Here is a 23,279-nt window from a genome sequence, read left to right as displayed (position 1 = left end):
ACATGAGGAAGAGATGGGTAACCATCTCCCAGATATCTGTGTCTCCAGTCCATAGGACAGAGTCATTGGAAAGGGGCTGCACAGGCCTGGCACTATGTTTCCCAGCTCCGATTAGCCTTTAGGGGGGCAGCCACAGGACTGAATTCTGACTGAGGGAAGGTGGGCAGAAGGAGGAGTGCTTCCATGGTCCTCTGCTCTCTTTCTTCATTATCTGCCCTTTGGATTTCAATGACCATTGGATTTCAATGACCATTGGATATCAGTGCCTTGGTGATCTTGGATGCCACATGGGAAGATTGACAGAACTCCCTGCTCCTCCCCCCCATGCTGCTAATTGGACTTTATGTGATTGAAAAATGAGCCTCTGCGTAACGCTGCTGTGATTGAGCAGTTTATGAGTTACAGGGCTGTGTGAACTAGCATACTGCCTCCAGGATTGTGACAACAATTATCTAAAGCAGAAACTACAAACGGACAATGTAAAGGCTTCGATGCAACCCACAAATATATTTTGTTACGCCTGATTCTTAAAAATTTATCAACAAATTTTAAAATGAGCAATTTCAAAACAAATATCTGGATTCCTAGGTTCTTGAAAATCCAGAATAGCTATTGGCTATAGCCAGAAGCAGCTGTCCCTGTAGAGTGGAACTCATGCTCTGGTCTTCACAGTCTCCACCACATCCTGTGGGTTCATACCTGGTCCGCCTCATGTTTATAGCATTTCTCTGGTCTCTGTAGCTTCCTCAGTCGGCAGGCCCTGATGTAATAGATGTAGAAATTAGATGCATTAGCCAGTAGGATTTTTCACAAAGAATTCCTTCAGGCACCTTCTAACTCCCAGGAGAGCCATCTATCTGCTCGGAACTTAGAAGCAAAGTCTCCTGAGTGATCCGTCCAGGCTGAAGGATGTCACCCACACGCACCCCATCTGTGTCTGTGACCGTTTCAGCATCTGCATATGGGGGCAGTGGCATGAGGAGAAAGAGCTCAGGTGAATCAGGATCAGATAGATCTGGACCCCATTCCCAGCTCTGCTGCCTCCTAGCTGGTGATTTTGGGTCAAGCATTTAGTGTTTTTTGAGCCTCAGTTTTCCCATCTGTCAGGTGTGGAATTTAGTACTCTTGTGGGATTTCTGTAAAGGATCTGGCTAAAGGACACTCAGACCATGTTAATTCCTTCCCTTTTTCCTGTAGTTCAAAGACCAGGGCCAGCTTGTCCCTAATAATATAAGGCAGAAATCAAGCAGTATCTCTTTTTTAACAATTTTGAATATTTTTTTAAGATAGAAATAATGCACTTCTATCTGGGTGTGTTAGTCTGCTTGGTCTGCCATATCAAAATACCACAAATTGGGTGGCTTAAGTAACAGGTGTATTGTCCTCACAGTTCTAGAACCTGGAATTCAAGATCAAGGTCCCACCAGGGTTGGTTTCTGGTGAGACCTCTTCTGGTTTGCAGATGGCTGCCTTCTCACTATGTCATCACATGGCTTTTCCTTGGTGCTTGATTGAGAAGAGAGATCTCTGGTGTCTCTTCCTCTGATAAAGACACCAGTCCTGTTGGATTAAGGCCCCACCCTTATGACCCAATTTAACCATAATCACCTCCTTAAAGGCTCTATATCCAAATACTGTCACATTTAGGTTTAGGACTAAAACATATGGATTTTGTGGGGCTATAATTCAGTTCACAATACTAGAAAAACCAGAAAATCCAATTTTAAAAAATCACTCAGAATTTCCCTTTTATTCCTGTCTATACCCACCCCAGTCTAACTATATAACTACTTTATTGACTATCCTTCTATAATATTTAAAAATTAAATTGCACATACTTTTTTGGTAGCCTTTTATATTTTAACTATTATAGTAACCTAAGCTAAAGAGGACTTTTAGAGTAAATTATTACTAGAAGCCCGGTACATAACATTCATGCACTGGGGGTGGGGGGGTTCCCTCAGCCCGGCCTATGCCCTCTTTTGCTGTCCAGGACTCCTTGGGGGATGTCCACCTGCCAGCTTAGGCCTGCTCCTGGGGGGGGAGGGGGGGAGTAGTGGGCCTAAGCCAGCAGGTGGACATCCCCCAAGGAGTCCTTAGCATTGCTGCACTTGCCAGCTATGAGCCCGGCCTCTGGCTGAGCAGCACTCCCCCTGTGGGAGCACACTGTGGGAGCTCCTGCATTGAACGTCTGCACCCTGGTGGTCAGTACATGTCATAGTGACCAGTGGTTCCACTGTTTGGTAGATTTGCATTTTAAAGTTTTATTATATAGGATAACCTGTTTTTAATTGTAATCTTTTAATTGTAATTTTTATCATTTAGTGGATATAAATTGTTTAATGGAATGAATATACTCTCATTTATCTGTCTGGACACTTAGAATTCTATTGTCTATAGACTTGGGTGTTTGTTAGCTCTTGACTTTGGGCCAATGATAACTTCATCCATCTGAACATCAGTTTCCTAATCTGTGTTATCAGGATAATAAAAATACCACCTCAGATAATGATTGTAAAGTGCTTCACAGGAAAACCCTCATGGCTGTTACTATATTACTAGAGGCTCAATGCACGAAATTTGTGCATGGGGTGTGACGGGGGGGGGGGGGGCCCTCAGCCCAGCCTGCAGCCTCTCGCAATCCAGGGCCCCTCGGGGGATGTCCAACTGCTAGTTTAGGCCCGATCCCACAGGAATCCCTGTGGGATCAGGTCTAAACGGGCAGTCAGACATTCCTCTTGCAATCCGGGACCGCTGGCTCCTAACCACTCTGCCTGCCTGCCTGATCGCCCCTAATCGCCTCTGCCTTGGCCCCTACTGCCACAGCTTTGTCCAGAAGGACATCCGGAAGGTCATTCGTTTGTCTGGTCTAATTAGCATATTACTCTTTTATTATTATAGACTAGAGGCCCAGCACACAAAATCGTGTGTGCATAGAGTCCCTAGGCCTAGCCTGTGGTCAGGGCCATGTCCGCTGCCCCATGCCGCTTGCTGCCACTTCCCCACGATGCTTGCCACCACCGCCTCGCTGCTCACCACCGCCTGCTGCCGCTCACCAGTCCCCAGTCCTGCCCCACCGCCACCCCCGCCTCCCCCCCCCCTTCGCGTTCGCTGTGGTTCCCTGTTTGCCATGCTGTGATTGGAGCCTTTGGGGTGGCAGGGAAGGGAGGGACCGAGAGGTGGTCAATGCACCTCATGGCGACTGGTTGAGCAGTCGTTTCGGTCATTATGCTTATGGTCCCTTGCCGGGGTCCAACCCCAGCAGGTCCAGGGGTCCCCAAAGGTGTGGACGGAGTCAGCGAAGAAGGAATGACACGGAGACAGCGTTCAGTTGATCAGCAGCCTTGCCAGGATCTCTAGCCACAATCTCCAGCCAAGTTCTGGTCTGGATCTCCAGAGAGGTTCTGCTTCGGATCTCCAGCCAGGTTCTGTGGCCATGTTCCCTCGCTAGGTTCTTCAGCCAGGTTCTGTCCAGGTTCTCCAGCCAGGTTCAGTCACCAGGTTCTAGTCAGGTTCTCTTGCCAATTTCTGTAGTCAGGTTCAGTCCAGGATCTTTTGCCATGTTCTCTCCAGCGAAGTTCTTCTGTCTGTAGGTTCTGTGTAGGTTCTGTCTTCTGAGTTCTGACTTCTAAGTTCTGTCTCTTGCTGTCTTGTTACATCTGTATTCATACCAGTTGATTCAATCCTATCAATCTCTATTACAAAGGTTAGGGCATTTCTTATCTCCATTCCAGGGAGTAAAGATTATGTAGTTTAAGCATGATTGTTCGTAGTTAAAGTGATTAATTACCCGCCTGGCACTTAGTTAAGAGGTTTTATTCCCTCCCTAACTTCAGGGGAAAATCCCTACCTGGGGAAACAACCTTTCTCAGAGACCTTGGTTAAAACACATAGTGCCAAGAATGTGAGCAAACATATTAAGAACAGTATGCCATAAATGCCAGGTCCCTTGAAACAGCAAGGATGGACCGGCTCCCGGCAGTCCCTGGCCTTTTATTATATAGGATAGTGGCATATATTATAATCTACCAGTAGTGGACCTAAGTGAAATATTTCCTTGAGGCTCCCGAGTTCACATTCAATGGCAACCTCTTGGTGGCAAGTCCATCCCTAGTTGCCATGGAAAAAGGGCATGAATAACCCCATCACTGAGAAGGAACAGTTAGCTCCCAGTGTGAATTAATACATGGGACTGTCAGTATAAGTACTTCAGGCCGTTTAAGATTTCTGGCACCCAAACTGGATGTTATTTCCTTGATTAAAACTTCCCAGTACCCTCAACATGTGATAACTCCTAAAGGTGGCTTAACAGGCCTGGCATCACCACTCAGCCTCATCTCTCACCTCTGCCTCCAGCCAGATGAATAGCTGTCAGTCCCTCAAATATACCATCCACACTCTCACCTCTGGGCCTTTTCACCTGCTTTCTCTGCCTGGAGCATGCATCCCTTTCCCATCTTCTCTTCATTTAGCTAATTCCTCTTCATCCTTAGCATCTCCGCTTGGAGGCCCCTGAACAGATGCCCTACCGGTTTCTCCCCAAACCTCCCCCCCCCCCCCACACACACACTTTTACCCTTTCAGTGCACACAAGCTAACCCCCAGCTGCTAGCACCCATATTTATTGCCAGGGGGCTTTTTGTGGTCACTGGAACTCTGCCAACTGCAGGACAAGCCTGAACTGCTGGGGAGTTAACATTCCTAGGAGCACTCCCAGAGCAATGACTGACAACTGGGTATATAAGTTCCCCAGCTCTCTTCCTCCTCAGGTGGGATAATGCCAAGGTGTTTTATACCAGCCTCAGCATTTCCCTGTGTTATTAAGCTCCAGCTGCTCACAGTGCTAACTTGCTTGACAACACACCTTCCTTGGCTGCCTTTCCTGTCTCATTTCCCGGGATTTCCCTTCTCTCCCAAATTGCTTGTCTTTGAATTCTTGTCTCAGGATCTGCTTCAGAGAAACCCATACTGAGAGCCACTGAACCTGAAAGCCTTGACTGGCCCGTCGGCACCTGAGGAGGCAGGGCAAGCTGGATGTTCCTTCCCAGCTCTGCCACAACCCCTGTCCTCACCCCAGTCAGCACTCATCATGCTGTGTTATAATTGCCCAGGTCCCCCGGAAACCCAGACAATTTTCTGGGAAAGAAATGTAAATGGCTTTTAAGCATTTAAAAGGATGGTCAGCTTCATTCATAATTAATGAAATTCAAATAGAGAATGCCAACTGATAAATGCAAATGAAAAGACAAAATTAGAAAATTGTTTTACAATCCCTGATAATTGGTTCAGTCAAGGACCATCAATTGATGAGGAACTGGATGCCCACAGGGTTCTGATGGGGAGAGGAGAAATAAACATTTAACATGGAGAGATGTGGTCACCACCATAACCCAGTAATCAAACTTGGCATCGTTAATAGTGGAACAACAAGATATTATGGACCTCCTGAAGTGAGGCAAAATGAAGCACACAGCACAGCCTATCAAGTATTAAATTCTGGCCCCCCAAATGTTTAACCTGAATCTAATCTATCCTTTAAATCTAAGTACTAGTTTATAGGAAATACAAGGCCGAGTATGACAAGTTAAAGGACATACCACAATGACCAACCAATCTCCCTAAAGTGAAGCATTGTGTAAGACAGCTGACCAGTCCATTCATGAGTCAAGGTTATGGGGGAAAAAATTAAAAAGAGTGAGGACCATTCTAGGATGTAAGGTGTAACAACAGAATTTACCACATGGTCCTTGATTGGATCTTGGTTGAAACCAGCAATGAAGACATTCATTTCTGGTATAACTGGATAAATTTAATTATGAACTAGGTATTAGGGCCTTATTGTTATTTTTTTAATGTGAAAAATGTGTTGATTTATGTAAGAAAATGACCTGTGTTAAGTATAAAGTAATACTGAAGTTGTTAGTGAGTGAAGTATCATGATGCCTATACTTTATTTCAAAATACTTCAAACCCTCTCCCCCAAATTAAACATTTGGCAAGTTTTTAGAATGATGATATCTAGATGATGGGTGCTCATTGAGCTATTTTTGTTTACTGTTTCATGTGTTTGAAAATATTTTTTAAAAATTTTAGCCTTGCCCTAACCTGTTTGGCTCAGTGGATAGAGCGTCGGCCTGCGGACTCAAGGGTCCCGGGTTCGATTCCGGTCAAGGGCATGTGCCTTGGTTGTGGGCACATCCCCAGTGGGGAGTGTGCAGGAGGAAGCTGATCAATGTTTCTCTCTCATCGATGTTTCTAACTCTCTATCCCTCTCCCTTCCTCTCTGTAAAACAGGGGTGGGCAAACTTTTTGACTCGAGGGCCACAATGGGTTCTTAAACTGGACCGGAGGGCTGGAACAAAAGCATGGATGGAGTGTTTGTGTGAACTAATATAAATTCAAAGTAAACATCATTACATAAAAGGGTACGGTCTTTTTTTTCAATAGTTTCATTCATTTCAAATGGGCCGGATCCGGCCCGCGGGCCGTAGTTTGCCCACGGCTGCTGTAAAATATCAATAAAATATATTTTAAAAAAATTCTTTTAGCCTTACCCGATGATATTTTTCCCATTGATTTCTAGAGAGTGGAAGGGAGGAAGGAGCGGGGGAAGAGGGCAGAGACAGAAACATTGACATGAGAGAGACACATCAATTGGTTGCCTCCTGCACAGCCCCCTGCTGGGACTGGGGAACTTGCAACCAAGGTACGTGCCCTTGACCAGGAATCAAACCCATAACCCTTTGGTCCATGGGCCTATAGTCTAACCACTTAGAAAACTGGCCAGGGCTGAAAATGTTTTTTATAATAAGGCAAAAAGCAAATAAAAACTGTGAGATACCATTCTTCACCCATAGATTTTTTAAAATGTTTAAAATGTGTTGTGTTGGCAAGGGTGTAGGGCAGTGGACACTTTTATAGACTGTTAGTGGGGAGTATAAATTGGGACAGCCTCTTCTGAAGGAACTTTGGCAAAGACATATTCTTTGATCCAGCAATTCCATTTCTAAGAATTTATCATACAGATTATTCTCAAATATGTGCACAAATACATATGAATAAAGATGTTCACTGCAGCATTGTTTTTAATAACAAAGGATTAGAAACAGCTATATATGTCCATCAGTAGAAGTTGTTCAATTTATTACGGTGCATCTATACAATGTTGGATCTTTTAAAGTATGGGGTAGACCTGTGTTGATAAGAAACTCTTTCCAAAATATATTGCTAGGGAAAAAAATACAATGAGCAGACCAGCGTCTGTTTATCACTATATCTCTTGTGTCATTGAAGTGCCTAGTACATGGTGGGTGCACAATTAATATTTGTTGAGGGGATGAACACACACTGAGGGTGATGCTGAGTCTGGCTCCCTGGATACATCAGGTGGAAGACACAGACGGGGGCCAGATTCTCCCCTTGATCAAATTCTGAAGCCTTATCCCCCTGAATTCACAGCCATTTGAATTTTCCCCCAAGACACAGTATATCCTTCTGTGCACAATAAAACTGAACAAGACACTTTGAAAAAGAGAATTTTCTAAACGAGGTTGGCTTAATGTGGTGACTAGGACTTAGCAGAAAATGTAGCTCCAAGTTTCCTTGGCAGCCAAAGAAAAAAGAGACCCATGAGCCACAGAACTTTTGTTAATGGGCAGAAGGAACACCATTGATTCCTCAAGAGCCATGCTTCTCTGCCCGGGAGGTGATGTGGCCAGGGGTCCTTGGTAGTGTGACTTGGGGGAGGAGTTGGAAACTTAGAAGCTTATTTTTCTGGTGCATCTATTTGCTCAATGGTAAATAAATTACGACAATATTTATAGTAAGGGAAGAAGGGGATATTAAGGAACTTTATGTAAAGTTCTCATGAATGTTTAGGATAACCTCTGTTTCTTTGGGCTCCTCTGGTTGTGCCTCAGTCTCCTGGGGTGAAGATGTGACCTTAGTCCAGCCGTGGGCAAACTACGGCCCGCGGGCCAGATCCGGCCTGTTTGAAATGAATAAAACTAAAAAAAAAAAAGACCGTACCCTTTTATGTAATGATATATTAGTTCACACAAACACTCCATCCATGCTTTTGTTCCGGCCCTCCGGTCCAGTTTAAGAACCCATTGTGGCCCTCGAGTCAAAAAGTTTGCCCACCCCTGCCTTAGACCAATGATTTACATCTCTGAGCTTCCCCTTCTTCATCTGGGAAAAGTGATGATTGTGCAGATGAAATGAGATGATGCATATAAAGTATGTGGGTTGATAACTGCTTGCTGTGCTGCTGTTTATATTAATATGTTCTCATGGTCTTATGGCTAAGAGCGTATTGGCTAAGACTCTGGAACCAGATAGCCTGAGTTAGAATCTCAACTCCAGCACTTACCAGCTAGGTGACCTTGGGCAAGGTCATTTAGCTTCTTTGTACCTCAGTTTCCTCCTCTGTAAAATGAGGCTAATCAGATTATTGTGAGGGCTAGATGGGTAGATGGTTGTAAAGCCTTTAGAACAGTGCCGGGATGCACAATAAACCATAGTTTGTTCTCTTCTTCTGCTCTTAGAGGTCCTTCAGGAGAAAAGTTAGAAAGTAACAGCTTCAAAGAGAGACAAACTATTTCCAGACACTAATTTATAAAAGGAACGAATCTCTATAACACCAGTTCTCCTAAAGAAATATTTGCTTCTTAGAAGATCGAGGCAGAATTTGTTTACAATGATGGAATTATCAGCAGGGGACTGACCAGATAGGAGCTACCTGGGCGGCATGGCTTCTTTCCCCTGGGCTCCAAGCTCCCTTCCGCGGAGCCTGATGGAGAGGACTGGTAGCTTGTCTCTCTTGGGCCAGGGGCGGGCCACGGCAAGGAGGAGGGAAGGAGCTCCCGGGATCCCCCTGGCGCCTCCCCCACCGCCCGGTGAGTGATGACATTCACGGAGAGGGAGGGAGGGAGCGAAGGAGAGGGGCCGGCTCCACGAGGCCATGTGATGCTGAGCAAGAGAGAGCCGCGCTGCTGCTGCCGGAGCCGCCTTCCTTCCTCCCTCTGATCCCGGCTGTCATGGCGACCCCCAACAACCTGACCCCCACCAACTGCAGCTGGTGGCCCATCTCGGCGCTCGAGAGCGATGCAGCCAAGCCTGCGGAGGCCCCCGACGCTCCCCAAGCGGCCAGCCCCGCCCATTGGCCCAAGGAGAGCCTGGTACTGTACCACTGGACCCAGTCCTTCAGCTCCCAGAAGGTATAGCCAGAGCAAGCAGAGGAACTGGATGCGCCTGGTGGCTCGGAGGCTTGGGGGGAGGGGTTAAGGGGCCTGGGGACCTGGTGTAAGACCGGAGGGTGGAATCTGGGGTTTCCAGGCCAGAGGACAGAGGCACTGGGCTGCTCCCCCTGGAGGTGACTGGCCCTGTCTTGGGCGCCAGGAGCACCGACCCCAATTCTAGGAATATCCATCCTATTCCCCTCCCAGAAAGGCCAGATCTGTTCGAGGATGGAGAAGAGAGACAAAGGCAAGGGGAGGGGAATGGGCACTGCTGGGAAGGCCGCCTGCTGGAGGGGCGGCTGCGGGAGGGAGGAGGAGCACTTCCTGGGGTCCAGCCTCCCAACGGGTAGTCCCGTCGCAGGCCAGGCCTCCCAGCTGCTGTCCTAGACACTACAGGCCTTTCAAGTTTCAGTGTCTCTGCCCTCTGCACGGTTTGGGGCCTTCCTCTGCCCGGGGGTTGGGGGATCTGTCTGTAGCCACCCATCCCCAGCCCCTGCTTGAGAAGGAAGGAGTTAACACATCTTCTTAGACCAGTCCAGATGTAGAGCTGTGTTTTGTTCTTAAAGGCACAGATAGCCTCTCGACCACTTCTCAGACTCAGGGGACCTAGGGGGCAGTTGGTAATACAGCCTGGTGCTGAGTTATTGGGGTTCCCGCTTCCGGGGGAGTGGGGGTGAGGGCCCAGCACTGCGCCTGTAAGACAGGAGTGCCTCTAGGGGCGTAATTTCTAACCCAGGGTGACCGTCGTGTTTGTGGGGCATGGATTCAGCACCATGGTCAGGGCCCAGCATTTAGGCCCCATTGCCTGTCCCTGGACGATCCTTTTGTTCCATTCACTCATTTCCCAGATGGAGAAACGGATTCTATAAAGAAAAAGGGCCTTGGAACCAAAAGATTTGGGTTTGAGTGTTGGTCAAGGCTCAGTTTTATATTCTGGAAAATGGGATAATAATGATAGCTACTTTAATTCCAACCCCTCTGGGGGTTGCTGAGAGGTTTGTTGAAGAGGCTGTGTGACTACTGTTCTAGAATGGCACTGCCCAAACTTGGTCGTGCATTGGAATCACTGCATGACCCTGGTTAAAGCACAGACTGCTGGGTCCCACCCCAGAGATTCTGACTCAGTAGTTCTGGTGTGGGACCCAATGTACTGCATGTCTAACAAGCTGCCAGGTGATGCTGATGAAGCCCACAGGTGAAAACTGCAATCTCACCAGTCTACTCAGAAGCTTGTAGTGGCTCCCCAGGTCCCTCCGGGAAAAAGCCTGAGTCCTCATCATGGCATCAGGCCCTATTGTAGGTCCACGGTCTCCCTTTGAGTGATCCCAGTTTAGGGTATATAGACTCTGAGGCCAGACAATCTCTAGTGGGATTACCATCATCCCCAGTAACTTGCTATGGGACTTTGGACAGGTCGCTTGTCTCTCCAAAGCCTCAGTTTTATAATCTGTAAAATGGAGCTAATGGCAGTACCTTCATCAGAGGGCTATTTTGATGGTGAAATGAGATGATGCACAAAAAGTGCTGACAGCAGTGCCTGGCGTGGAGTCAGGCTCTGTTACTAATAGGTGTTAGGATGTCGATAAAGTACTAGGTACAGGAGAGGTCACATTAACCAAGGTCCCACTGGGACTCGTCCATAAGTTTTATACATGCATGGTGAACACCTACTGTGTGCCAGTCTCTGTGCAGGTTGTTGGGGGTTTGGAGATGAATCAGCCTGATCTCCAGATGTTAGAATCTCCTCCCACCCGGAACCTCAGGAGCCAGGTCCCAGTGGTGGGAACTGGATGGGAGACGGAGGGATGGTATGAGAGCCTGGTTCAAGATTGTCCTCATCCTCTCAGAGTTTGCCCTTGTCTTAGATTTACTTGTGGGGAGCCCCTGCCAGGAGTAATAGGCCCAGGTCTGGGTCCTGCCATGGGCCAGTCCTGACACCCAAGATGGAGCAGGTCTCCCAGAAGCCCCCTCCCAGATGTGGCAGCAGGGAAGTAAATGACCTCTACCTTTGCCTTTCAAGCTCTCGGGCACTGACCCCTAGCTATGTCCATATTGCTGCACTTGACCATTTACCCCACCGCAGGAGGCCCACAGGTGAAAACTGCAATCTCACTCTTCTGCTCAGAAGCTTGTAGTGCAGTGGTTCTCAACCTTGGCTGCACATTAGAATCCAGAAATCAGGATTTTAAAAAGGTTCCCAGGTGATTCCAATGTGCAGCCAAGGTTGAGAACCACTGTTGTAGTGGCTCCCCAGGTCCCTCCGGGAAAAAGCCCGAGTCCTCCTCATGGCCTCAGGCCCTACTGTAGGATCCTAACTTTGCTTGGGTCGTGGACCCCTCATCAGTCAGGGGAAGCCCCTGGGCCTTTCTCAGAATAATGCTTTTAACTGAATAAAATTATATACACAGGATCATTGGGTTAGAAGGGAAACCAATTGTATTGAAGTGCAGCTATTGACATATTTTTAAAACAAATTTGTTATGTAATGACATGTTTCTATATTAACCCATTATATAACACAGTCTAGTGGCAGGACTGATAGCAGCTGTGATACTGAAGTCGTGATGAGTGTAACTGGCACAACTGTGAAGTTATGAAGATATCTGACTCCTAGGGCTGACAATATTCCAGGCATGCTAACACTACCGTGCTTTATCGCCTACACTCATAACGGAAGAGAAAGCTAAATGTCAGTTTGAGATTACTGAAAATAAACATGTAATATTTCCATCCTAGTTCAAGGACTCTCTAAGTTTATTCCTAGACCCCTGGGTCTGGGAGTCTCAATTATAAGCCCCTGTGCATGGTCCTTTCTGTCCTCTTCCCCGTCCACCCTGCTCCGGCCACACTGGCCTCCTCCCACACATCCTTTTCAAACACTGCAGACATGCTCCCACCCCAGGGCCTTTGCACTGTCTGTCCCTCTGCCTGGAACAGTCTTCCCCAGATCCCTGTGTGTCACTGCCTCACTTCATTCAAACCTTTGCTCAAAGGTCACCTTCTCAAAGAGGCTGCCCCAATGGATTACCCTATTTAAAATGATCACCTGTCTCCCTTGTACCCTGACATCCCCAATTCTTACCCTGATGTATTTTTTCTTTTTTCTGTTGCACTCACCATCTTTTAACATATCCTATCATATTAACTGTTTATCTGTCTTCTCTCACTAGAATGTCAGCTTCCTGAGGACAGAGATCCTTGTTCACTGCTGAGTCTCCCATACTTAGAACAAGACCTGGCACAGAGTAGGCACTTGATAAATAAGTGTTGGAAAGTGATGAATTTATAAGCCATAGGTGTTACTTTTTTTTTTTAAGGTATTTGATTCTGTCAACCTAAAACTGCTTTAAAATATAAAGTTTATTAATTTAAAACCAAGGTATTTGAGATAAATAAACTAAGGCTCAGAGACTCTAAGTGTCTTTTGCAAAATCACACAGCAACTAAATGCCTGGGAAGAGACACCAATTCAACCCATCACAGTTGCCTCAGAAACAAGGGCTTGGTGAGGGGGGACAGTGCCTGACATGACAATGAAGAGAATTTGCCCAGAGATGGCTGATGTCTGGTCACACTCAGTGGTGACCACCTAAGTCTGCTCCGGCCCCCAGGAGGCAGAGATGGCAGATGGCCTTGGCGACTGCCTGCCCTTCCCCTGGGCCTGGCTTCCTCCTGCCTCCCCTCCCCTGCAGGTTGGCGCATGGGCTCTGGCCTTCAACTCAGCTAAAGGAGAAAGTCTCCTTGGCCGCCTGCCCATGTGACCTGAGGCAGCTCCAAGCAGGACTGTTACGCCTCTAAAGATAGTCCCCTCCCCAGGCAGCAGCCCCACCTGGCACCCTCACTGGAATCTCAGGGCAGGACAGATACCCTGCCAGGACAGAGGCCAAATGTCTGGACTTGGCAAGGGCAAAGGCTTGGTTTGGGTTCTGTTTCCATCCATTCAGAGGCCCCAGCTGGGCCCTGAGGCTGGAGGACTGGGTGGAGCCTGACCTCCGAGGCAGGAGGGTGCCAGGATAGGCCAGAAGGGAACGGGGCGGTTTGGCTTCAGCCAAACTCCAGCCTCAACCACTCTGGGGCTTCTCCAGGGCAGTCACTGCCCATGAGCTCACATGTACACATACACAGGCATTCTCACTCATGCATACTCACTCCTGTCCACACTAATGCACACGTGTTCATATAATACTTGAAGACTCACACTTACTGGTACACTCATCCATATACACTCATGCACACATATGCACACACAGACACACACACACATTTGCTCATTCACACAGTTGCTACTCACGCTCAGGCACACACACTAACACACCCAGACCCAACAGATACACCCCCGGTGCTCACTCTCTGCCACGGTTCCTCCCCTTCTCAGACAGACCCAGCAGTTCCCTCCCACGGCCTGTCTCCTGCGTGGTCTGAATGTAGTGTCAGCTCCCTGCAGGGCTGCAGCCCCTCGTTTTACTAATGAGAAAGAGGCGGCTCAGGAAGGGGCAGTGATAGCTCTAAGGTCACACAGCACTGACATGGCAGAGCCAGGGTGAGGATTTGAGAGCCTGCCTCCCAGTGCCATCTGCAGGACCTGCTCTGGCTAAGGCAGCAAATGAATTTGTGAGTGAGTGTTGTGAGTTTCGGTGCCAATTACCTCTCCCTCCCCACAGTTCACGAAACAGAAGGGGGTGTTCATGTTAGCCGTGAGCATGGGGCATGAAGCACTCTAAGACATCAATCAGGGGTTGTGGGGTGTGTGTGTGTGTGTGCGCGTGTGTGCGCATATGTGTGTATATGTGTGTGATATCAGCAATGTTAAAAACCATGTATTAACCTCCTGTCTGGGACTTTACCCACATCATCCCATATCCACCTTGAGCCAGCCTTGAAGTGGATTACATTCCTCATTTCACAGAAACTGATCAGAGGGGTACAGTGACTTGCCCAAAGTCACACAGCAATTAAACAACAGAACCAGGTTTTAAGTCCATGTCTGTCTGCCTTTGAAACCTAGTCCAATGCAAGTAGCTAAGATACATTACCTCTACTGTATCAGGCACTGTTCCACAGGAACTAATTATCTAATTCTCACAACAGCCCTCTGAGGGAATTGCCATTGGGACTCCCATTGGTCAGGTGAGGAAACTGAGGCACACAGATGTAAAGCTATTTGTAAAGCCAAGTTCAGCAAGTAAGTGCTATAGGGATTTGAATTGACACAGTCTGGCACCCAGCCCAACATTCTGAACATGACCCCATGCTGTGTCTTCTGGGTCTTTAACTCCGGACATCAGGGAGGGAGGCTGGGGATGCCCAGTTCCCAGAGCTTCCTATTGGCTGTGGGGACACTGATGCTCAGGAGGGGTGGAGGCACTTGCCATCTTTTTGCGGGGGGGGGGGGGGGGGGGCGCCCTTGGGTAAGTCCAGCCTTCTTTCTGAGTCTCAGTCAACAGGAAGGGGACATTTGGACGAGGTGATTGCTGTTTTCCAGCTCAGAAATTTTGGGCTGGGTTAGGACATGCCCCTACTTCAAGGCTCTCCATTAGCTTCTACCAGCTCAAATGTTTGTCTGGGACCCTCTGGAGACATAGGGGGAAAGCTAAGGAGGGTGCAGATCCAGGATTCCCTGGAAGGAGCCCCCAGGGCAGGGAGCATTGGTCTGGAGGGTCAAGAACCATTGCTCACAGGTTTAGGTCTGCCACTAAATTGCTGTGTGACTTTGGGTAAGTTACTCTCTCTGGCCTTTAGTTTTCTTATCAGTAAAAATAAGGAGATAGTCCCTGCTCTGCCCTCTTCTGGGAGGTTACTGTGAGCATCCAGCAACCAGATGGGAAGGTATTTGGGGACAGTAAAGGGCTCGATAGATGTTGGCAAGTTCTTTTTTTCCTCATTATTTCCCCTCAAATAATTTGAAAAATTTAGCTGCTGACGATAAGAATTTCTGCAAATTTCCTGACCGACTCCACCCCTGGAGACCAGGCTGAGAGTCCAATCATGATAATGATAATTGGGAATTGAGTGTCATCTATACACGAGACACTGGATGGGTACTATTAATACTTGCATTTCACAAATAAGGAGACTGAAGCTCAGAAAGTTTAAGGAATCTGCTCAAACACAGCAGAGCCAGGAATTTTATCCCCACATAGGCCCAGCTGTGAAACCCAGCCCCATAACTACCAGGCCCTAGGCCCCTGGGAGATAGCCCCCCTACCCAGGGGCCCAAGAATGGCCTGGAAGAAACAGTGTCCCCTCCTGTGTGTGACCTCTGACCTCCCTCCCCACATGCCCAATCCCACCTGGGCAGAGTTTCCCTGTGTGTCCACCTGCCTTCCCCGCTCTGACCCTGGCCCCTGCAGGTGCGGCTGGTGATTGCAGAGAAGGGCCTGGCATGTGAGGAGCGGGACGTGAGCCTGCCTCAGAGTGAGCATAAGGAGCCCTGGTTCATGCGGCTCAACCTGGGTGAGGAGGTGCCCGTCATCATCCATCGCGACAACATCATCAGTGACTACGACCAGATCATTGACTATGTGGAGCGCACCTTCACAGGAGGTATGGCTGCCGCCCCCACCAGAGGCCCTGCAGGTTCAGATGGGGCCCCAGAGCCTTGGAAAGCCTTCGGAAACCCACTGGAGCCATGGGCAAGGCTCAGTCTCCCCCAAGATGAATCACGGGCTCAGATACCCCTAGGAACTGCATAGCCACAGATCTCCACAGCGCCCCCACTCTGGTACTACTACAGAGAAAGGGCATGGTCCAGACACCCTCCCCCTTGAAGCTCTGAGGCTATAGCTTCCTTCCTCAAAAATTCTAGAATCACAGGCATGGCCACAGACCCTTGGGATCCCCTCGGGCATGAACAGTCCCCACAGTCAGGGTAGAGATCTTCCAAGGATGCCAGGGCACTAGCAGGCCCAGCCCCCTGAAACCTATAAGCATAGTCAGGGCTGTGGATTCCCAGGAAGCCCACAGACATGGGCCCAGATATCCCAGAACCTTGCAGACAAGAATAGGGCTGACACTCCAGAACCTCATACAATCCTACGTCCCCTTCCCTCCCTCCCTCCCCCTGGCCTTGCTTTGGTTTAGGAGCTCACAGCCCACAGTGGAGGCTGCAAACAGCAGCTGAGAGGGGATCAGGGACCAGACATGCACAGTTTAAAAAGAATATGAATTAGTTGCCAACATTTAAAAATCAAGGAGATCTAATCGATGTGCTTTCCCCCTCTCTCCTACTCTCTAAAAGTCAATGGAAAAATATCCTCGAGCATTAACAATAAAAATCAAAGAGAGTTGCATTTTAAACGTCCAAGTTTACAGCTTCTGTTGAAGTCTGGCAGTAAGGAGCCCAGGCTCCCGCCTGCCCCTCAGAGGACAGCTTGGAGGTCTCCAGCGAGGAGGGGTGGTGGGCCGGACCACTAGGATCCCCTGTCAACTGGATGAGGACTGTATCTCAAGGAGTCCGGAAAGGGTGTGGGCCGGGGACCTCTGGGCCACAACATTTTGGATTTCCAGGATGCTGGGGTTGGAAGTTGGGGTGCGAGAGGATGACCTTTCTGAATCAGGGGCAGGTGGCCGAGTTGGGCCTCATGCCGCTGGTCCAGCCCCGGCTGTGTCTCGCAGAGCACGTGGTAGCCCTGATGCCCGAGGCGGGCAGCCCACAGCATGCACGGGTGCTGCAGTACCGCGAGCTGCTGGACTCACTGCCCATGGACGCCTACACACACGGCTGCATCCTGCACCCCGAGCTCACCACCGACTCCATGATCCCCAAGTACGCCACGGCTGAGATCCGCAGTGAGTGCCCGGGGCAGTGCACCAGCCCCTTGCTGACCCCCTTCCTTGCCCGCCTGCTCCCTTTCAATGGGAGTCCTTCTCCTCTTGCTCTCAGTGGTGTATCTTACTCTCCTTTTCCCTCCTTCTCTCCTCTCTCTGTCCCTTTCTGTCTCAGTTAATCTCTCTGCGTCTCTTTCTCTCTCACTCGTTTTCTCTACATCTCTCTGGCCTTCCAGCTCATTCACCCTGTATCACACTGAATGTCTCTCCCTCTCTTGCAGTCTCTGTCTCTCACATCTCCTGCCCCTACTCTTGTCCTGCCATCCCATACAGAGGCTACAAGGCTGTTTATCTCCCTAGAATCCTGTCTTGTTCATGGGGAATTGGGCACCTCCCCACAGGAGTCCCAGCCCCAGACACCTAGGGTTGGGGCCCAGGGAGGTCAGGGCTATGGTTGGTGGCCCAGCATTGAGTGACATCAGTGTTGGCACCACCAAGGAAGGCTTCCCAGATATGGCAAGGCCCCCTATAGGGTTTCTGATTTCTAATTCAAGCATCACCCATGTGCTGGTAGCCTGGACGTGCCCATGGCCTAGTTAATCCTTTTGTTTCCAGCATCCAGTAAATGGGGGTTAGATTAAATCAGAGTACCCATCAACAAGTGTTTATAGACTTTTGTCCAGGCTCTGTGCAGAAACCATGGGGTCCTACAGACAGACAAAGCATGATAATTTGAAGTAGATGATAGGTGCCCAGTAAATGGTCACCCCCTCTGAAAGGAATAAGTTTAATGTTTAAAGGTGGGAAGGGAGCAGATTGTGGAACTCAAGCTCATCTTTGAACAAGACTCAGGATTTATCTATATTGTCCCATCCCCATTCAATCAAAAATATTTATGAGGTTTTTTTATTACCCAAACCCTGGGCCGGGGGCTTGGGACAGATGAGGACAGACATAGCTTCTATCATCCCAGGGTCACAGTTCCATGGAAGCAGAAAGACAAATGACCAGGTAATTATACCCTTTCCTGGACTCCTTAGTGTGGGATAAGTAAATTTGAACAGCTTCTCCAGGACAGTCTGGCCCTTTATATCAAACATAGAAAGGACCAGACCTTGGAGATTATCCTGCAGTTACATTTGGGTGTGTGCACCAAGAAGTATGTACATGGATATTCATTGCAGTATAGGAAGTGCTTGCAAGAGGATGGAAGTAACCCAGTTGTCCATGAGTTGGGAACTGGGTAAACAAGTTTTGGACCTCTCACACAATAGAATACTATGCAGCTGTTTTTTTTTTTTTTTAAAAAGCATATGGAATGCTAAGATGTATTAGAGAGTAGGAAAAAAAAAGTGAAGGGGAAAAAAACATCAGTGTGCTATTTAGCATATTTAGAAAGAGGTTAAATAGATGCACAAGTGCTTGCAAAGCAAGGAGTATTTCTGGAAGGATGCATGAGAAGCTACCAGTAGTGCTTGCTTTGGGGGAGTGGAAATAAGGGACTACAGAATGAGAGGAGATTTACTCTTCACTCAACATTCTTTAATGTTGTTAGAATTTTTAAACAGGTATGTATGCATAATCTGTTCAAAACCAAACTGTTTGATAAGGAGGCTGTGGGAACATGGAAGATGCCTATCCCAACCCCTGGGGTCATGGAGGATTCTGAAATGCAGCAATGTCCAGGGATGACCCACATCCAGGGATAAGTTAAAAGGGGAAGGAGAAAGAGAGTCCTTTCAGATTCAAGGGTAGGAGAGGGCATGGTGTGTTCTGGGGACCAACGGGAGTTCAATGTGGTTGAAGTGTAGCCCAAGGGTGATAGTGTGAGTCTGAGGAGCAGGTCTGGCAGAACTGGAATTTTATGCAAAGAGCAGTGAGTGGAGAAACAGTGATGGGAAGTGACATGATTGGATCTGCATTTTACAAAGATCACCAAACTTGAGAATGGGCAGAGCAGTCAGGAGGTCCTGACTGTCAGCTAGGTGAGCAATGATAGTGGCCTGGACTAGACAGAGGTAGTCCCTAAGTGATTCTGGAGGCTGGAGGTGCTCCCCCTTCCTACTCTGGGCCATTTGGAGGTGCCTGGAAGGCAGTGGGGGGTCCAGAGCAGGCCAAGCCTGCTTCCTCCTTTGAAGAGGCTGAAAGGATCCCAGGGCTCCAGCCCAGCTGGAGAGGGGTGGAGAGACCTCACAGGATACAGAAGTCCAAGGTCTTCCCTTGGCCTGGTCTGTCCCCCTGCTGTCTGAAGAGAGCCATAGGGCAACCCCAGTGACTAACAAGAGAGAAGATGCTGTACTTGACCTTCAAATTCATAAAACATCAATGAGGCTTAATATAGCCCCAAGGTGGAAAGACCTGGGAATGTGTTTATTGGGTTTTTATCAGGCCAGGAGATAGGGTAGTGAATGGAGAAATCTCAGAAGTCAGAAATTTAACAACTTTTGTACCCGTTTACTTAAACATTTCATTCATCCATTCATTTATTCCTTTATTCATTCAACACTCACTGAGCTCTTTCTGTGCCAGGTCTGTACTGGGTTTTAAGAGAACAGAGATAAATCTGACATAGCCACTTCTTTCCAGAAGCTCATATTCTAGTGGGAGTCACAAACATCCAGAGATAAGTACATGAGCATCAAATCTCCATGTGCAGCAGAACAGGTTGTGCACTGCACAGTCCAGGGGGCACTTTTCTCATAGACGACAGTGTGAATGGAATTGTGCGTGGCAGCTCTGAGTAGTGTGTCTGCATTCTCTGGCAGAAACCTGCACCATGTACACTGGATGAGTAAGGCACTGAGTGATCAGTTTTCCTAGAAGATCAGGAAAGGCTTCATGGAAGAGGTGGTCTTATGCTGTATCCGGAAGGGGATTTTCAGGAATACAGAAGACTATTCTGGGAGGAAGAAGAATGTGAGCAGTGGCCTGTAGGTTTGAAATGGTCAGGCACATTCAGAAAATGTTAAGTATTTACTAGTAGAGTGGCTAAAATGTTACCATCTGGAGATAGGGACAGTTGGGGGAGCTCAGTGAAAGATGGAGTCAATGTGGGGAGGAGAAGTGGATCCTGCGGGATCTTTGAAGACCAGTTGAGGAGCTTGGACATTCTCTGAGGGCAGTGAGGAGCCTGGGATGGGTTTTAAGTAGGGAGTGGCATGATCAAATGTGTTTTGAGGAAGATGTCTCTGTCAGAGTGGGAAAGGGATTAGAGTGGAGAAAGTGCAGGTGACAGGGGTGAATCATAATCATCCAAGCAAAAGATTAACAGGGATAGTGAAAAGATTGAAAGGGAGAAGGTAAGTATGAAAAATATTAAGGTGAAGAATCAACAAGACCTGGGCTGATTTGGTGTGGGGAGGAGGGAGACGGAGGGATTGAGGACAATCCTTAGGCATCTGGCTTTGCTTAGTGTGTGTGGGGATGCTGTAACATGGGGAGAATGCAGGGAAGATGATGAGATTGGTCGGGCAAGGATGTCTTCAAGAAGCCCAAGGATGTCCAAATTGAGTTGGGGCCCACGGGAGGGGGCAGAGCAGGATTGGGGTGCCACCACGTGCTTGATCTACCATGTCCAAGACTTATTGACCAAGAATTCCAGAGAATCCTGCCCAATAAGGGAACAGAACCCAAGATCTTATCCCACTTAGTATTTCCACCTCCTCTTGTAAAACCCATAGTTCATAGTTTACACTTTCAAAGTTAAAAATTTTCAAAGTTAGATTATAGGACACTACCTTTCTCCTATTAAGGATAATTCTCAAGATGCTGGCTTGAATTCCCATCATTGACCTACTTTCTTTCACCCTTGCCTTTTTGGCATCAAGGTCAGTTTTCCAAGGAAAGATGTGTCATCGAGTCCCTAAATCTTTGGGGAAGTTGCCTCACCATAGGTGGAAGTTTCAAGACACTCTTACAGTTTTTCCTTGTAGGGGTTCAATGAATGAACACTAGACCAAGAATCAGGCAGACCTATGTTCAAAACATGCTTGTTATTCATGTGTGCGGAACATTATTTAGCCCCTCAGAACCTGTTTCCTCACTACAGAAAGGGTTTGGGGGACATACTGAAGTACGAGTTTTTCCAAGTTTAGCATTATATTCATGCCTGACAAACTCCTGCTCATCCCCAAGAATAGAGTGGCCTCCTCAGTGAGGTTTCTTGATGCCTGTCCCCCAGGCAGGCGGCTCTCTGGATGCCACAGCATTCTGTCCACTCTTCATTACAGATTGACCATTCTGTTTTATAGGGGTTTCTTTAGATGTCTGTCTCTCCCACTATCCTGAGCCTCCGGCAGGTTGGCATCTCACCCATCCCTGTGTTGCAGCTCGTTGTGCCTACCAAGTGTTGGCTGTTGATACTGTTACTTCCCAGACCAATGTGTGCATGGGACCTATTCCAAGTCTGTGGGGGAAGGGATGGGGTACACTGAGTAACAGAAGGACAGGACCTTTCCTGTTCTTTCCCCAGGACATTTAGCCAACGCCACCACAGACCTCATGAAATTGGACCATGAAGAGGAGCCCCAGCTCTCTGAGCCCTATCTTTCTAAACAGAAGAAGCTCATGGTGAGTGCCTCTGGCCCTGCTCATTCCTCTTTCCCACCATCTTTTCCACGGAAAAGAACAACTGGGAGAAGCTGGTCCTAGGTAGAGGATCAGTTGGTGACATGAAATGGGAAATCCGTTGTTTGCTTTTCCAGTCCTGTCTCCTCTGTCATTTACTGGCTATTTGACCTTGGGCAAGCCACTCTCCTCCTGGAGCCTCGGTTTCCTCATGTGTTGGGTGTGTTCTTAATAGCAGAGCCTGCATTGGACAGAGGTTCTTGGGTACTGAGGGAGTGTTCTGAGGAGAACCCAGAAGGATGGGAGGGATGGAAAAGAGGAAAGGACCAAGTTCATCTATTTCCACAGGGAGCTCTGGAGCACAAATGGCACCACAAGGTCAATCCCCCTTGAGGCCAGGGGCCAGCCTTTTATACCCTTATATCAATCAGCCATTGGCTACAGATTGCCTGGCGGGGGGTTTGAAGGGTTGAGAGGGTGTGGGATAACCTCCCAAGTATTTCTGGGCACCTCCTCATTGGCCAAGAGCAATTCTCTGGAGAAGGGTCAGCTATGAGCCACTATCAACCAAACTTCATAGCAGCTGGTGTATGAGAGTACCAGCCCATGAAAGGGATCTGGGCAGGACAGCCAAGCTTACAGGAATATTGTGAGCTCCAGCTGAGGGTGCTATGATAACAGTGGGCATCCTATACTCTTGAGGGGATATTTGGAGATTGGATTTGCAGAACTGGTCATCCCAGCTCTATTGAGGCCAACTCAGCTTCTCTGGCTCCTGCCTACCCTGCTCCTAGGCCAAGATCCTGGAGCATGATGATGTGAGTTACCTGAAGAAGATCCTTGGGGAGCTGGCCATGGTGCTGGACCAGATAGAAGCCGAGCTGGAGAAGAGGAAACTTGAGAATGAGGGTGGGTACCAGCCCTGGGTAAGGTGGGTGCTGCTGCCCATCCACTCTTCCCCACCCTGACCTTGACCAGTCCAGCTTTTTTCCCCCAAAGATCTCAGAGGACCCCCTCCCAGGGTTAGGATCATGGGTCATGGAGTCAGGCAGACCTAGGTTTAAGTCTTAGCTTGGCTACTTACTGTTGAGTGACCATGGTTCAGGTACTTCACCTCCCTGGATCTCAGTTTCCACATGTAAACTGAGGATAATAATAAGACCTACCTAAGAGAGATGATGAGAAATTACATAAAATAATACATGTAGAGTGCTTAGATCACTTAGCACACAGTAGGTATTTAATAAAGGTTGGTGAAGATATGATGGTGATGGTGATAGTGATGGTGACTTTTCCCCTGATCAGATATGAATATTATGGCTTCTTTGTGCTGCAGCCAGACATCCAGGCTTGCCCAGACTCTCTGACCTTGACTCTTTCTGTTCTCAAGTGGCTCTCTTCTCTGGGTCCTGAGCAGACCAGCTTCATTCCCACCTCCATACCTTTGCTCCTGCAGTACTTCAAGCCTGGAGGACCCTATCCACCCTCTCCTTTTTCCTCTTACATAACATCTCTTTGCCACAGCTCTTCTTCAGATTTTATTCTGGACCTCCCCATTGCTTTCTTTTAGACAGACTTAGTCTTCTCTATTCAACTATGCAATTTATGGAGCCTGTGCAATAGGTGCTGCTACAGTTATAGCTACACACACACAAACACTTCTACTAGGAGCACAGTGACCTAGAAGATAAGTTTAGAGTCAGACAG

The 23,279-nt window shown here is 48.1% G+C and overlaps 2 protein-coding genes across 8 annotated transcripts in view; one reads left to right on the top strand and one right to left on the bottom strand.

The window, feature by feature from the left end:
* Nucleotides 1-23,279, top strand: part of GDAP1L1 (ganglioside induced differentiation associated protein 1 like 1) — a 39,014-nt gene that overhangs the window by 9,938 nt on the left and 5,797 nt on the right. For 4 of the 7 annotated variants that reach the window (XM_059707006.1, XM_059707003.1, XM_059707005.1 and 1 more), the window contains 4 exons: nucleotides 15,590-15,782; nucleotides 16,854-17,027; nucleotides 21,478-21,575; nucleotides 22,367-22,481. In XM_059707006.1, coding sequence (XP_059562989.1) covers nucleotides 15,677-15,782; nucleotides 16,854-17,027; nucleotides 21,478-21,575; nucleotides 22,367-22,481 — 493 coding nt within the window. In that variant the 5' untranslated portion in view covers nucleotides 15,590-15,676. Of the gene's footprint in view, nucleotides 1-8,880; nucleotides 9,219-15,589; nucleotides 15,783-16,853; nucleotides 17,028-21,477; nucleotides 21,576-22,366; nucleotides 22,482-23,279 lie in introns of those variants that run through there. The other 3 variants (XR_009454188.1, XM_059707000.1, XM_059707002.1) reach the window with 2 other exon arrangements.
* FITM2 (fat storage inducing transmembrane protein 2) overlaps nucleotides 742-23,279 on the bottom strand; it is a 41,537-nt gene continuing 18,999 nt past the window's right edge. The window contains exon 3 of the mRNA XM_059707014.1: nucleotides 742-760. The gene's annotated coding sequence lies outside the window, so the exon portion shown is untranslated. The remainder of the gene's footprint in view (nucleotides 761-23,279) is intronic.

This window comes from Myotis daubentonii, chromosome 8 (assembly GCF_963259705.1).
Source record: "Myotis daubentonii chromosome 8, mMyoDau2.1, whole genome shotgun sequence".
Lineage (NCBI taxonomy): Eukaryota > Metazoa > Chordata > Mammalia > Chiroptera > Vespertilionidae > Myotis > Myotis daubentonii.
This window is presented reverse-complemented; position numbering and strand designations above follow the sequence as displayed.